Below are 17,125 nucleotides of genomic sequence, written 5' to 3'. Positions count from 1 at the left end.
CTGTAATTAGTGAGCTTTCATCTAAGAAAGACTACCTAGAAATAACAGCTACTCTCTTAAACACGTGTTTGAGAACAAAAGAACTGTTGCTGAATAGTCCTGTGCTGTAATTCAAAGAAACTCCTTATTCCTTCCTCCTTACATTTCCTCTCACATGTCACATTTTACACTTTTCTTTATTCATAGTTATTATGGCTTGGTGTCCCCAACTAGGTTTTTGTTTTTTTTTGTTGTAGTTGATAACTGTGCTGAGGTAGTGTCTGAAATCCACTCTTTTTTTTTTGCATATATTTCCTATAATTCTCAAATGGGAATATTTGATGACACTGTACATCAGGGAGAATATAGGTGTCAACCGTATTGGATAATTAGGGTAATCAAGATGCAGAAGGCTTTGAGGTATAGTAAACTGCAGTTTTATTCCTATTTCGTAACCTTATACCTTTTAATCTCTTCACTGTTGAAAGAAGTACCAAAAATCTATTTGAAGTTGCTTTTCATTTCTTGTACATTTAGCTTTATCTGTTGGTTTGTTTCATTTAATAACTAAATTTAATAATTTTATTTGCATAAATGTTATGTGCTGTAGTATATTAAGTTTGTGTGGCATGTAATTTAAAGAAAACAACTGCGAGAATAGTAACATTTACTCTGTAATAATAATTCAAATATTTGTATTTGTAGTTTGAACTGCATAAATGCCTTTACAGTACTTTACAAATATTAATGGTTTAAGTGATTAAGGCGAAAGTATATACAATACCATAAGTTTGAAAAATCCGAGTTTGCACTAAAAACAAGATTTCATCTGTAAAAGTGGTAAATCACTTGGAGATTGCTGTGTTTCAAGACCACTGCTGTAAGAATATATGTTCTGTATTTATGCTGTTTCAGCATAATTTTTTGTTAGTTATTTTGCCTCTGGAGAATGGACTGAATGCTGTAGAATAAGTAATAAATTAACAATATTTTGTACATAGATATCGTAAAAATAAATCAGAGCTGTGGATTAAGTTAAAAAAGCAATGCTAGAAATTTGCAAATACACTTTTAGTCCACTCTCTCCATCGGTAATATAACGAAGGATGTAAAATGTGTTGTGAAGCTACAACTTTTGAAAACTGATATTGCGAAGAATTTTAAAATGAGAAGTACACCAAAATGATTTTGGTCTTGTATTGTTGTTGCAGTAATAATTATAAAGCATGGGTAAATCCCAGTTTCCTAAGAAACCATATGTTTTTCTTGTGGTTGTAGCTGATCAAATCCGTGTTTCCATTCTAACACAGAAATACCATTTCTGTCCTTTTGAAAGAAACCACCCTACTTACAATCTGTTTTTTCTTTGAAAATCACACTTGCAGCTCTTTCTGCAGCCTGAAAATACTTCTGCGCTTTGAAGGAAACTGCTGTAGATTATAGGTGCCATGTGAAATAGACACACTTAGATTGAACAAGAAACAAAAGGCAAATTCTGTGACTCAGAGCATCACTATCATAGATGTGAAGGGTGAGAAGTCCCGGAGAGACACCAGATCTGCCCACCTGTGCATTCTGTTGCCATGGGGTAGTCTCCAGCTGGCACCAAGTTGATGCTTTGCAACACTCGGAGTGCTGGAGCATATCAGGCATGGAGCTGAATTCTAGAGCTTCTGAACCTCAGGCAAAACTCACCTCTGAATTAAGATTTTCACAGATGATATCTGTAAAACCTCTGATGGCTTACTTAATTACTACTTCTGGTCCTTTTGCCTGCATGTTTGCTAGGGGTAAACACTGCTGTAACAGTGTGTCATAAGGCTATGTGCCTGTAAGTCCCCAGTGCTCCAGAGCAGTCTGGCATATTAGCTTAAATCAAGAAGGAGGTGGGTTTTCGCTGGTGCTCTGGGTTGTGAGCACACACTTGTTTCTGCTGCATCAGTTTAACAAGCAGCAAGATCACTCCCAAAGGGATGGGGTAGAGTACAGGATGGTGCTTACTATAACTATTTCATGCATGAAAGACAGCCTTTGGACAGATAACATTTGCTTCTCCCCTTTGAGCTGCACTTTCTTGAAGTGTTAGCTTGAGTTAAATGATCATTCCTAAGACTAGGGAAGGGTATTTTATGTGCTTGAATATAGACACCTATCAACAATGGCAATATGCTATGCTGATGTAAATTTACCACTAATTTTTTTTTTTTGAAGGAAGAATGTTGGACAGTTGGAATTAAGCTCATTTTTCATTTGAATATCTTGATTTTTAGGTGTTTTTTTTTTTTTGAATACATACTTCTGTCCCTTTCTAGTGTGTAAGGTAGAAACGTGAATACGTGTATGCATTATCAAGCTATGCAATATGAAGCATGTTGAATATCCTGAAAAATTCTTTCATTTGAGTATGCTTGTATCAACATCAGCCTTTGAAATGCTGCAAAGTGTAGTAATTTAATATTCCATTAATTGTGAGCAAACTTTACTGAAAAAATTTACTTGGATAAAATGCTACGTGAAATAGCTTTATTCTTCTTTTCTGGATGCATGCATGCACACAGAGGCATACATGTACTTCTGATCTTTAGCCTTATGTTTTAGGACAGTAATATTTGATATATTGACTTTTGCTGTTGGTATAGCTGTTACCACATGAATAATCTTTTCATTATTCAAATGGTGTGCAAACATCAGTGCAAACTAAGTCATATATAAAAATGAAAGTAAAATATACTTAATGTCAATCTTGCTAAGAAAAAGCAACATCCTCTAAGCTAATGCTAAAGAAAATAGCTTATTCTGAAAAATAATGTCCCATAATGTCACTTTTCTTTTGCTCAGTATGCCAAGTTCATTGTACTTACAGATTCTTCTTGTAGTAGAGAAGTTCTCAGGCATTTGAATGTAAAAGAAATCTTGTGTTCATTTTCAAAAAATGTCTGCTACCTCCAAACATTCACTTACTAGTGTTAGTAGATGTCTGTTACAGTAATTTCATTGTATTTCTGTTTTATATTGTTAGAGGCCAATAGCCCTTGTTCTCATTACTCCTTTTCCTTTATCTCCGTTTCCTCGTGAGCTGTTAAACTACGGATACTAAAATAATTTTTTGTGACTCTTCCACAACTTCTTGTGGATTTTTGCAGGGAGTGACTTTCACTCCAGTACAAGCTTGATTAACTTCAGGGTTAAAACTGTATATGCTGTATAACCTATGAACATCTTCTGTTCCCCCTGTAGATTTTTATATGTATGCTGCATGTTAGCTTTTTATGTCTGAATACAGATTTTTGGTGCGTTCTGTTGGATTGTTTGCTGTTGCATTTTGAGCTTCTGTAACTATAACAACTATATATGCAAAATCGTATTTTTTGAGAAGACTACCTCATTTTTTTCACAGCTGTAAAAATGGACTTTTTTCACAGAAGGTTCCAGGAGGCCCTGCTAGAATTGGCAAAGAGGACAGGAGTCTCACACTTTCCAGTCCTATTGGTTTGATCACTAACCATACTTTCCCCAGACAAAACATTGCCCGCCTCAGATGAAACATTGCCTGCTGTGAACAAGTAAATAGTGCATAGTGCTTCCAGTGATATTCTAGTACATAAAGTATGAGAGTCATGCATATTACTCTTCAAAATAACAAAGAGGGTGCAGGAAAAAATACCGTAATAACTTAACAGATCACTGCATTTTTAGGTGTATCTTCCTACGTGAATGTTAAACTTGCTCTTGTGTATCTTGGGTTCATTTTCCTTAAAATACATGACATCACTATATAATGTAGTATCATCATACTACCAGGTTTTGAAAGCTGTTTCTTTAGCTATCAATACAAGGTATGTTCTCCATGCACTCCTATCTCTCAGAAGAACTTAAGGGATACGCTGAATATTTCAACAGTATAAAAAATTGAAGGCCATCTTAATTTAGTCTCGTGTAGGAACTTTTAAGATGGCAATAATTACGTTCCTTAATGTAAACATCATTTTTTGATAGTAGAGCATAACTTCAGCTTAAATGCTGCATTCTGTGTATTCAAGTGTTTTGTGTAAGTCTCTTTTTATTCTTTCAGGTAAGTTGGATAGAGAAGATGCTACTGGAGTCTTTGAACTCATTATGTGGCAGAATGCAGGCTCACATTAGAGCTAGTAGGTTTGACATGCAAGTTTATGCTATGGGGAAAATTAGTCAGGCCTTCCTTTTGCATTGTTTCTATGCTGCAGTTTTGGTGACTTGGTGATTACTGTGTTTATTTCCCCTGTCCTATGTCAGTTCAGCTGCAGCCAGTTCAGTGCAGCCTACCTAACTCAGCTTCTACTCATGTTATTTTACTAGCGTGTAAACAAAAGTTCAGTTCAGAGAATCTCCTGTGTTAAAACTACTTAGCAAACAGAAGGCGAGGGTGCTTTCAGAGATGCTCCTGTGCAAGATGGTTCTACCTGAGCTCAGTCAAAGTAACAAGTATTTAACAGAGGAGCACAAGAGTAATAGAGCTCTTTGCTTGTAAGTTGTACTTGAACTTCTAATAAGCAAACAATGGGCAACTTCTGTGTTGCGAAAAAAATATATTCCTAAATTAAAGCAGTATGTGTGTGTATACCTACTCTCTAATTTTATTTTGTTAGGAATTATTTGATCCTGCTATGCAGCTGCATGTCATTCATCAAGTTCCATGTACCATTCCTCCCTACCTCTCAAAAAATGAATCAAGCCTTGGAGATCTGCTACTAGGCTTCTTCAAATATTATGCCATGGAATTTGAGTAAGTAATAAACTCTTCTTAGTGTTTCAGAATATTAAAATTTTTCATTCATTCTATTCATTATATCAACACTTCATGACCTTTGAAGAGGAAAGAATAACAGTAATGCAGGAGTAATAACTGACAGATAAAACAGACGAGAAGACTGAAGGAAAATAGGAACGCTGATAGAGTGTCTGAAGTCTTTTGCTTAACTAGGCAGATTATTCATTCAGATAGAGAATTTAAAGCAAAAATAAAGAAAAACATCTTGCTAGTTTTTCCAGCATAAAGTAACTGCAAATTATTTAAACAATGGACTAATGATATTTTGCTTAAAAAAGTAAAAATTATCGATTACAAATCCTGTATTGAAAATATTCTATAGCTAAGAAGTCATCCTGTGAAATGTTGCACGTCACTCAGCAACTTAGATTATTTTTGACCCTTTCTGCTATGGAAATAAAAATGAATTGTGCTGTTGATTTAGCCATCTGTACATCCCTGATAACTTTACATCCTGTTTGAAATGAGCAAAACGTATGCCTTGAAGATACCAGAATTCTGTATAGTTTCATTAAGAAATTGCTAGTTGGCTTTAGGAGAGAAACCCAAATGAATGCCCATGCTTGGGGAAAAAGCAGGCAGAACATAGTGTTTAAATATTTTCTGTGTGATAGCCAGCCAGTGAGAACGAAACAGAGTTATGCTATCCACAGTATATCTTTGCTTTGAGGTTGCTGATGGAAACAATAGCAAATGAGGGTAAGAGTTAAATAGACAAAATAAAGGGATCTGTGGTGCCTTTAGTGGAAGACCTAGTATTTTACTCCCATATGTGTTGAATATTTTCATCGTTGCAATCAATGTCTTTTTCATTCTTTCCTTTTCCACTAAAACTAGTGCTCTTTTTATGCACAGAATTTTTGAAATTATTCTTCAGATTACAAAAGTATAAAGTTAGGTCACATTCAACTGACCTGTACTGTGTCAGTAAGCTGTCACTGTGGAATTATAATTTGGTTAAAAAGGTTGCTACATCAATTTTCATAAAAGTGACTTTTGTAGATTCCTGTCTATGGAGTAGGACACCACAATACAGGGTTTTGATATACGGGATGCAATTTGCTGAAGGAACAGCGTGTAATCAACAATGAGATAATGGGTGGAGATCATCACTTTGTATAAAATGATTAAATGAAGTTGCCTGCCTGAAATGCTCAACTGATCAACTATGTGCATGTATGTGTCACGAAGGTGAAGGGAAGATGCAAATATGTTGTTTTCAACCTCTCTCCTCCCCTTAACCCTCCCCAGTATAGCAAAGGCCAGCAGGTATTTCAGTTAGAATGTGTATTTTGTTTCACTTCATGCAGTGAGTAATACTTAAGAGCAGGATAGGTCCAAGGAATAGGGTGCAAAGGAAGAAACAAGAGCACTGGTTTCTGCACAGACATAAATACTTTTATCACCTTGTGCTGTGATTTTTTTCCCATATGCTATTAATCTGTTCTGTTTATTTAGACTGTAAGCTGTTTAAGAAGAGATTGCTGGTTACCATGTGCTAATTCCACAGTCTGAGTCTGGGATTTTTGTTGTTTCTAGAAGATTTTGTTGTTTTGTTTTGTTGTTTTCTTCCCCTTCAGAAGTTATCAGAAACGTGATTTGGAAATTGCTGCACATATGAGTCTATAGAGAGCAAGGTTTAAATAATACACCAGCATGGTTGGAGATTCTCTTGCCACAGAGTTCAAGTCTGCATAGTGTTTCACATGATACAGCTGACAAAAAGTATGCTTATAGCTGTTTTATCTTTCATTATTTCAAATTAACAAAGCTCTGCTGATCATGCAGTGAATGTGACAAAGGAGAGAAATGTATGGAGGTGTCTTAGAAGAAAGTATTTGGAAACTACTCCATGTTTACCAGGCCCTCTTAAAAAAGTGTCTGATTTCACATCTGCAGCAGTGAGTGAAGGCAGCAGGTTTTCACTTGGCTGCCTCTTTATAAAGTGAGACCTTGAAGCCTTGTTACCCTTAAAATGCTGTTAGGGAGCCTAGAGATTGTCGTTTGGGACTGTGCTGCTTTTGTATTTCTCATTTCAAGTTATGCTGTAGTTGTTTAAGTTGTTGTTAAGTTTTATTTGGTAGACATGATCAAAGATAAGCTACACTGTCTTGACAAAATATAAAATACAGTTGCTCTCTCCAGGGCAGAATTAGTCAGATAATAATAATATATTTTTGAATAGAACTATATTAAATATGTTTGCAGTTGGTACACATTTCATAAGCCAAAGCTACTTGCAGAAATAGATTAATAATATTGTTTCAGAAAGTACAGACTTTTTAATCTGTTTGTAACATAGTCATACACAAGGCTTACACCTGGAAATTCCTGGTTTTGTTTCAAATTCTTGTGTTCTTCATGAGGCACTCATACCTGATGTGGAGTGACACTAGAAAAAACTAATGATTGCTGTTCAAATGGTTATTATTAATTTACAGATTGAAATACATATTTTAAGACTATTCACTTAACACTGGCAATTATGAAGTTTCTGTGTGCAAGCCAAAATGCTTAAAATTAATAAACAAATCATTTCCTATTGGTAATTCACTAATAATTCAAGTTGATTTTGGTACCAAGGCAGGGTTAATGAAGGTTTAATGTGAGAAAGTAGTCCTTCCTAAGTTTAAATATGGAACTGTTTAAAAGGTAGAAATGTGTTTTTGTTGTTGTTGCTTCTAGCTAACAAGTGTATTATAAATGCATTTATTTCTTGCTGAGGAATCAAGTATAACCTGTGGATAAAAAGATGAGCGAAAATTAAGTGTTAGAAATGAAAAAGTATTGCCCGTTTAAACTAAATATAGATCAAATGCTTTTGTTGTGTAACTTGTTGCTTGTCTGGATCTCTCTTAACTAGTCTGCATTGTCTAAAATAGTATTTAACTGTCTGCTTCTTCCCATCATGACCAATGTATTGGAGCTGCAGTTCAAGCTTTTTTGACAATTCTGGTTGCTTATTTTGTTGTTGTAACCTGTGTGTGTGTACATGTTTCTGTTTATAAGCAATTCATCTGAATTTTTTATTAAGCTTGTTTTGATGACAGGTTATTAAAAAGACATGACAGAAAAGTATTTGATTCTTTAAAATATCTCTAGTTCTTGCAAAATTAGACGAGTAGTCTACTCCAGGAATTAAGAAGAGGGAGAGTGATAGGATTCGGTGTTCACTTTAGTTTGCATTGAATGCTAGGACTGATCTTCACTCATATTAATTTTCTAGAGTGAAGAAAAATATAAAAATGCACGGCAGTGGGTAACAAGTAATCTAAGGTGTACAAACATGTACTTCACTGGTTGTGCCCTGTGCCTTTTTGAATTCTCAAAGCCCTATTTATATTCCTAAACAGAAGAGTAGTGTATGTGCTCTATGGAAGTAAAGATGTTGGACTAAAAATGTTGAATTAAATTCAAGCAACCAAATTTCGTAAGTATCTTTAATAATGAGTTGCACCCAAGTTAACTTGTAGAATCTGCAGGCACAGACTTTTAGCTGCTATAACTGTCTTACTGCTACTGACTTAGTGGTGTTATGAGAGCTGATCGACCTATGGAACATAGAGTTCTTCCAAATTTAACTGATAATTTAGAGATTGTATTTTGTTATGCAGTTGATATTTACAGATTTACTGCAGTTGGTTGATATACTCAGCAGAGTGCCTGTATCTTTGCATTATGTCAAAACATCCATACAGTCAGGAGATCCAGTCAGGTGTATGTAACACCAGTTCAGCTATCAGCATGCTACCCTGCTATTTCTAATCCCTATCTAGTCAGGCTGTATGATGATCTCTTGTTGGCATTCCAGGCTTTTTGCTAATACAGCAGTTGTCTGGCTTAGTTAAGAACAAATGAAAACTGGCTGGGTAGAACTGGTTAAGATCATAAAACTGCAGGTGGTAGCTTTGGCTGCCGTTGTGTTTGGCATATCCTTGTGCCAGGACTCATAAAGATAGCCCTCTATGCTGTAGTGCTGTTCCTGTTTGTGTGATCATTTCCTATGGTTTCATTGTTCTAAATCTGTGCAGAATGCAGTAGATTATCTTCGGATGCACATTTGAGTTGTTGCACTGATGTTACAGAATATCAAAAATACCACATATTCAAAGTATTAGTGCTTTCTAATAATGCTGTTCTACTGGGAACGCTCATTTGTAAGCATGCTTTCTTTGTGTCACTTGATTGTTGAATATATGTACAGTATCAGTCAGTCAGTATCAGACTTCCTCTGCCCTTAAATTCCTTATGGGCCTTTTTCCTTCACAGAAATACCTGAAAGACAAATTTTTGAGGCTGTAATTTCTTTTGAATTTAGAAATAAATGTAGGTGTCCATATTCAAGTTGATACTGGCTTTGGAAAAAAACAAAAACCTGTCATGAACATATGTTAATCATGGGAAACCTCTGATGTTCTGTTTTGCAAATGTTTACTTATAAAAACTTAAGTGCATGTGGAAACTTTTTTCTTCTTTCCTACCCATCATTCCTTACTCTTGTATAGCACTTTATATTAAATTGCTCGGTATTGTAAAGTACTGTGCTATCCAGGCTTGTTTACGTAGTAGTATGACAACTTATTAATGTAAATGGACATTATTCAGAATCAAGAGTTAAAAGGTCTGCAAATTGTTTTCTTTTTCCCCAGTTGGAGCCATCAAATGATTTCAGTTCGTGAGGGCAAAGCTCTTCCAAGACCCGATGATGTTGCATGGAGAAACAAATTTATATGTATAGAAGGTAAAACATAAAGCTACTTTATCATCTTTAACTGCTAAGTCACTAAATACATTAATCTGTCACTTTATAGTGATTATATTTTAATAATGCACACATGTAGTGTATGTATGTAGAAAATGAAGTTTAACCAATGTCAATAGTTTTGGAAACAGTCTCGTCAAAAACATTTGAGAAGGAAGCTTTAAGTTCTATAGAGTTTAAAAATAGTTCTCCTGACCTTTTCTTCAAGAGGACTCATTGCCCTGTTACTTTTGGAACAGAGATTAGGGCTTTGACAAGGAATGGCCTTACAAACAGTAGCATGTTTTGCTGCTCTGTAAAAATAGTCTTCAGTTTTGCCAAGATTGTGCTTCTGAAAAAACACAGTGGGCACATAATCAGATTCCTCTCTAAGAATATTCTTTGTTCTAGTAATGCTCTGGCATCTCAAGTCCTAGCAGTAACTAAATTGTGCATATGTTGATCCACTTGTGGCTACTATTTTTGACTGTCTTTTGAATGTACAATTTCCATAGAAACTATGTGATGCCCTCCAGAACTGAAGGGGGAAAAAAAAGAGGCTATGTTTTGGAGTGAGAGGTATCAGCTGTTGAAATTTAGACTGAACTGGGGAGTAGCACAATACAGGGAAAACCTCCATGTGCGCTTCTTACCTTTCAACTGTGAATCGGTAGTCTTTGTGGAGAAAACAAACAGTTAACATGCATAGGTGGTGAAGCTTGGACCAGGGAAAGAGAAGATAACAGACTAAGAGAGGGACTGTGGTTAGAGAGGAGTATGAATGGGGGAAAAAGAAAAAAAAAAAGGGAAGGGGCCGATAACTACCACGTAAAGTAGGAAGAGTTGACTATGAAAATAATCAAAAAAGGGAAGTGAATGTAGGATGCAGGAGTTGAAGGTGAATTGGCTGGACAGAAGACCATGGAAGAGGTACTAGGATGGAGAATAAGCAGAATTAGAAGTAGCTGGTTTAGGACATTAAGGTGAAGAGGGAAGGTTTGAAATGTGGGAGGTGGCCAGGTTCCTGGCTGTAAATAAATGGGAGACTATTGGGGATTACAGTATCAAGGGTTGAAATTTCAGGTTAAAAGAGGGATGGAGCTTGGACAGGAGCCCAACAGTATGGAAAAGAGTTGTTAAAGAGACTGGGAAAATCTTATTGGTATGGGGGCAGTAAGGCAGAAGACCTGTGGGTTAGGTGCAGATATTCTTCAAAATTCCTGGGGGGAGAGAGTGCAGGATGTGCACTTCATTTCCTGCATTTGTGCTGCTCCAGAGAATAATTACCAACTGGTGAAGTTAGTTATACTTGACTGGAGCTCACCAACTTGGCTGTAATTGTATGGGTGACAGTGTGAACCCACATGCTGGAATTCCTGTCCTTTATTTGTCTTTTGTGAAGGGAGGGGGGCAAAAAAAAAAGGAAGTAAAAAAGAAAAAAAAAGGGGGGGGGGGGGAGGGAGAAGAAAAAGACAAAAACCAAAAGGCAAATATCAGTCATAGGGAAAAATAAACCGAAACCCATGAAGAAGGCTGCACATTTGACTTTGCAGTCTCAGAGTTAAGAAATAAGAGAATTAAGAGTATCTGCACAGCTGAAATGCACTACTATGCTAGTAGTGCAGACATTGCCAAGGCTCTATTCTGAATGTGGGAGGTGGGAATGCTGAGCAGCTGTGCCTGCTGCTGTCATATGATGCTGATCCTCTGAGTTGCAGGGCGGCTGTATGTTTCAGGCTCTCAATCTTTTCACGACATTGCAAAGTGGTTGAATAATTAGATTTTCTTTCTGCTAGGTTGGAAAACAGAATATTGGGACACAAAATAGCTATCCTAGATTTTGTATTGAATATTCTTGATTACAGGTAATTTTTTCCTAAAAGTACATTTGCATTTGAACTATTAAAATGTATAATTATCTATAGTTGGCATATCTGATTCCTTCCTGCTATAGTGTGCATCCAGACTTTATTAAGAGTGGGATTAATCCTCATATACTAAATTTTTATTTATAAATCAGAAGGGAGAAAATTACATTTCTTATTTCAGCCCAAAATAGGCCTTATAGTTCAGTTTAGTAGCTGCTGTAAAAAGTTTAACAAAGTATTTGGATAGACTTCTGTGTACTTTGAGAAGAGTACAAAAAGCTACTTAAACACGTCAGCATATTCTGGTTTCCAAGTCTGTCAGATTTTCCATTTAGAGGACTAAAACTTTAGTAATTGGTATAGTGTGTGTGTTTTAAATATCTTAAATATATTTATTGATAGGTTATAGAAGTCTGTGCCAGCAAGTTGTCATAATTCTCTATGTAGCACAATATTTAGGGTTGCTCAAAGAAAAAAAAAATTGTTCTAAGTTTTATTTGTCTTAAGACTGATTCTCAGTTTTTCTGCTTTTGGAGAAACAAATGGAGTAGCGGTGATCTTTTTTAAAATCTGGCAAGCTATTACTATAATGGGTGTAGAGAGAATACTGCTTTTAGCTAATGACGGTGAACATTCGTTGTTGGTTATCTCTAAATTACTGTTGACTGCTGTAGTGTGAGTTTAAATCTTGTCTACATCAAACAACATCGTATCAATATTAAACTCTTCTTTTGAAAAAGACAAATTTGGAAAAAATAGAAACTTGGTAATTTTGTGACAACTAATTGTCTTAGTCACTTAGGGAAACTGGATCAGAACCTGTATAAGCTGCATCTGATTCATCCTCGTATTTACAAATCTTTCAGTTCAGGTATTAAAAATGATCAAAACACACCCTGAAGAATTATTAAGTTTTATGATTTATTTTATTTTTATTTGGAAATATGATCCCTTTCTTCTAATATCAGTGTTGGAGTTGGATTACTTTTTTTTCTCAACTCAGTGTATGAACAAAGTAACCAAAGTAACGTATGATGGACTCTTCACTCTTCTGGTGGTTAGAAAATATAAAGCGGTGTAAGTAGTATCTGGTTATAAAAGTATTCTTGTTGCGCTCCAGGGAATGAATTTGTCTTTTGACAGCTAGTAAATGTGCAAGAAGAATAAAGGGAAGGTGTGAGTCAGCTTTTTTTTGACTAGGAAGAGTGCCTTTTTTCCCCACTGACAGTTTTGGAAGATTGTATGGCTTTGGTCTTGTTACTTCAAAAAAACTCCTGACTCAACATTAAATATGTAAAGGTTCTAGAATTAAAGAAACAGTTAACGTCAGATATAAGACAAAAAAAAAATGTTGTACTGCTTAACATGTTAAGGGATATGGAATTCTTTGTAGTAGAAGGTCAGTACGCCAAATTATGTGGCTGGTAGTAGAGGAAGAGGTACCTTTTTTATTTCATTGACAGTTTTCTGCTGCAATCTAATTGTCTGATGCATTCTACAGTAAAATAAATCTGCCTGTAAACATCCACTAAAAAACTTTATAAGTAGTTTGAAGAAAAAACTTACAGAAATAATACATTTATTGCTTTAAACAATTTATTTCATTGCAAGTTTAAATAGCCTTCAGTAATAAAATCCTAATGCCATGGAACATGTTCCAAATTTAAAGTCCCACTCTATGTAATGGCACAATCCCATCTGATGTCTGTTTAATGCTTTATGTTACTTTATGTCCCTGTCTGAATAAAAGCAATACATAACCAACTGTTGTGGTTTAACAGTGGAAGATAGCCAAGTACTACACAGCCGCTCTCTAGTCTCTCTCTTACTCTCCTTCCTCAATGGGACAGGGGGAGAAAATCAGATGAAAAATGCTCATGGGTTGAGATAAGGACAGGGAGATCACTCACCAGTTACTGTGACAGTCAATGTAGGGAACAGACTCAGTATAGGGAAGATTAATGTCATTTATTGCCTGTTACTAAGAGACTAGAACAGCAAGAACTAAAAGCAAATGAAAGACATATAAGGCCAGTACACCGACTAAACAAAAAATTACCTAATCTAGCAAGTGCTTCACTGGTCCTTGAGGACTTTAAGACATTGTGCCAGTGTGAAATGTGTTATTTACATAGTTCTCTAGTAAGGCAAAAAAAAAAAAAGACTGTGAAATCTGTTTTCTAGAGCATTGCAATACATAATTGTTTAGAACATGGTACCTTGTTACTAGCATGTTATCAGTTGCAAAGAGTACTTTAATCCTTCAATTACAAAAAAAGTTCTGAAGTATTAATTATTAGGGGGAAAAAAAGGAAAACATCACAAACTTGTAGTCTGTTAGAAGGAGAAAGCTGCAAGTTATGAACAGATACCGTAGAACAGATAAGAACTGAAAGTGTTTTTACAGCACTTAGGTTACAAAGCTGTAGCAAATATTTTAATGTTCTTTATGTATTTCACTAAAACTGTTGATAGAAATGAACCTAACATGCAGCAAGTCTCAGAACATTTCAATATGCAAAATCATATTCTGATATGTCATCACAGACTGCAAAGAAGTCACAAATAATTACTGATGCATTAATTTGACACAATCATACCATGCTTAGATAGAAATAATAATTTTGCTTTATTGTGGTTTACCTACCATTAGAGTGCTCAGGGTGTGAGCATTTTTTGGAGGAATATTATATAGACGTAACACAAGTGGAATTGGCTGTACAGAAACATTTTGGGAAACAATGATACCTTGACTCTTTTTTCTTTTTTCTTCATTCCTAGCTCAGTGAATACAACATAGCTGTAATTTTTTAACATGGAATGTTTGCATTTGATCTTGCAGAGCCCTTTGATGGGACAAACACTGCTAGAGCTGTACATGAAAAACAGAAGTTTGATCATATCAAAGATGAACTTTTCAAGGTAAATGTTGCATCTGATGTCATTTTTCCTGTCACTTTAGTTTTCAAAATAGTTATAAAAAGGATAGTCATTGAACTGGCCTGCTTCTGATGTTTGCATTATGATTGGTTTTATGCTTTGTAGTGTGTGTATGTGTATATATAAATTTACACATATTGCATAAAAAATTACATATATATATATATAAATCTTGTTTAAATAGGAGTAGTAAAACTATTAATATCTATGCTAATAAGAATCAGGCTTAAATTGAAATGAGTACTTGAAATCGTAAACCCTTTGTCTTAAAAATTTTCAGTTTTACATAAACAAGAAAATACTGTGATAGTTGATAGCTGTAAAAACATAACCATCTTCACTCATTATTTCTTCCTACGCTAATTTGACTGGTAATAAAAAATGTTTTATACCTCTTACCGTCCCTTTTTTAATGCCTTGTTTTTCTGCTGTTTTTTGACAACAGAAGTGATTTGTTAGTTTTCTTTGGGGAAATCACGCTCATAATTTTAGCACATGAGTAATTAAAACTGGAGCTTACACTGTTCCAGTCAGTGGAGGAGACAGAGAAACTTTGAAAAAAACTGTGATTTAGGCCTTGGTTAAATATTGTGCTTCTAAAAATCTTTACATCCAGTTATTGTATTCTTTTCTGCTCTGATAGTTATTACATTTGGGAATATGCTCATGTATCTAAGCTCAAATTCTGGTGTTCTGAGATTTTTGACTATTCATAGTGCAGTTATAAGTAGTGATTGGTGTGCAGAACTGGCTTCTACCTTTAACCAGTTAGACATCGTAATTCTGTTCAGAAATGTTGGTTTCCTTCTATTTATCTATTTTAGCATAAAAAATACCTAACTGTCCACATTTTTTTCCATAAAATACTTGATAGTCTGCTAAAGCAATGATTGACATAGTTTGGGATCTCAGTGGGATTTCTGTGCAGAAATCAGAATGAACTTCTCCTTTCAGAGTTTTCAATTAGGAAATTGTTTTCAAACCTGTGTGGTTTTCTGGAAAAAGTAAGAGCAGTTGTCCAAGCTGTCTGGAAGCTTATATGTTGGAGTATCCTGGAATCCAGAAAAGAATACAGAAAAAATTGTAAATAACCTATTTTAAAGACACGAATTCTGGTAATGTTAGAGTATAACCTCCTGCCTCAGGAGCAGTGGCGTGCTTTTAAGATAATTATTTTTACAGGCAGATTATCAATGTAATAAATAATGTGAACACTTCAGTCTCCACAAACTTTAAATCTACTCTCTTCTTGAAAGCACATACCTTTCTTAATAATTCAGTACATTATGTGTACCTTTGGATTCTTCTTCCCTAAAATAAATAAATATTATGACTTGGAGTGGGGGTGAAGAATCAAACTGATATTTGTGGATATGTGAGACTTACTACTTACAGTGATATTTAAATATAAATGGCAAAGATTTTTGCCTTTTTAAATCTTTTACTTTTTTCCCCAGTCTTGGCAGATACTGCGAATAAAGAAAAACCTAAACTATATACTACCTGTAAGAGGAAGTCGACGGAAAAAATAACCAACTTATTTTGTTTTCTCCATTTTGGATCCTGCTGAAATACAGAACAGTATCAAAATAAAAATGCAGTTATGGGCACGAGTTTTTTTTATGACGTGCTTTTCTTGGTAAACTTTTGTTAAGGAAATCTTTATAAGACAGAATACATATTTTATTATTGACACTTGTTAATATTGCTGTTTATTCAAACGTGTTTTCTGAAAACACTTGCATTGTTGACTTCTAGAAGAGACTTGTGACTCAAACAGCAGACTACATGAATAAATATATTCTAAGGAGATATGGGGAATGTACTGACTTGTTTCCGTAATCTGTGTAATCATCAGTTGAGACACATCTAACAATGAAATATAGGAATTCAGAGCAAATGAATCCTTAAATCATTGCACACTTTACTCTCTGGATAAACAGACAGTCTGTGCTTTATGTGTGCTTAACGCAGTATGCACTTTTGCTCGGCTCAGCACTTTCTGGTTTTATTTCCCATTTATATGGAACAAAAGGCAAAAATTTATGCAAATTAAGATTATATTTGTTAATTCCTGGATACCAAGAACTGTAATCTAAACTGGAATTTTCAAACAACAGTTCTACTACAAAGAAGCTGAAATAAAAAAGGACAAAACAATTTATATAATGCTTCGTATTGACCAACAGTAGGCAAGATAATTTTCAGTGCTTCATTTTACATATTCAGAGTAGTAGTGGTGTCTGCTTAAAAAAACTCAACCTTCAACTGCTACAGTAAGCTGGCCTTTTGTTCTGATTTTGTGCAAGTATTTGTAAATTGGTCAGGTACTATAAAATGAATTTAAATAAGTCTTGAAAACTTCAATAATCTTGAAAATTTTACCTTTTCAAATTAAAGTTGTGAAACTTCTTTTAGACCTGCTGTAGCACAGTTTGTGCCTCTCATTTCTTTGTTATTAAAGACCAATTAAGTGTCGAAACTGTACTTAAAATTGATGTCAAAATCATGTTCATTTTTAAAGTTTAATATTTTGTATGGTGTCCAGTGAAATAAAGTTTATATATGGAAAATACAGCTTTTTTCCTTTTTTTGTTGTTTGGTATTGGGCATTTAAAAAATTTTCTAAAATTAAATAGAAAAGGAAATGAATGTAAAGGTCAAGGCACCTGTTAAAACTTTTCTATGGCTATTTTGCACTGCATCCAGGTATAATTTCCATCTATTGCTGCTTCTACCACGGTTGTGAAAGCCCTTATAACTGTTAAACAGCAAATATTGCTTCTTGTG

General features: G+C 34.8%; 1 protein-coding gene across 1 annotated transcript in view; it reads left to right on the top strand.

Annotated features, from left to right (window-relative positions):
- Positions 1-16,910, top strand: part of TENT2 (terminal nucleotidyltransferase 2) — a 39,737-nt gene extending 22,827 nt beyond the window's left edge. The window contains exons 13-16 of the mRNA XM_068666539.1: positions 4,605-4,741; positions 9,436-9,527; positions 14,238-14,317; positions 15,793-16,910. Of these exons, the coding sequence (XP_068522640.1) occupies positions 4,605-4,741; positions 9,436-9,527; positions 14,238-14,317; positions 15,793-15,867 (384 nt within the window). The 3' untranslated portion in view covers positions 15,868-16,910. The remainder of the gene's footprint in view (positions 1-4,604; positions 4,742-9,435; positions 9,528-14,237; positions 14,318-15,792) is intronic.
- Positions 16,911-17,125: the final 215 nt, after the last annotated feature.

This window comes from Anas acuta, chromosome Z (assembly GCF_963932015.1).
Source record: "Anas acuta chromosome Z, bAnaAcu1.1, whole genome shotgun sequence".
Classification (NCBI taxonomy): Eukaryota; Metazoa; Chordata; class Aves; order Anseriformes; family Anatidae; genus Anas; species Anas acuta.
This window is presented reverse-complemented; position numbering and strand designations above follow the sequence as displayed.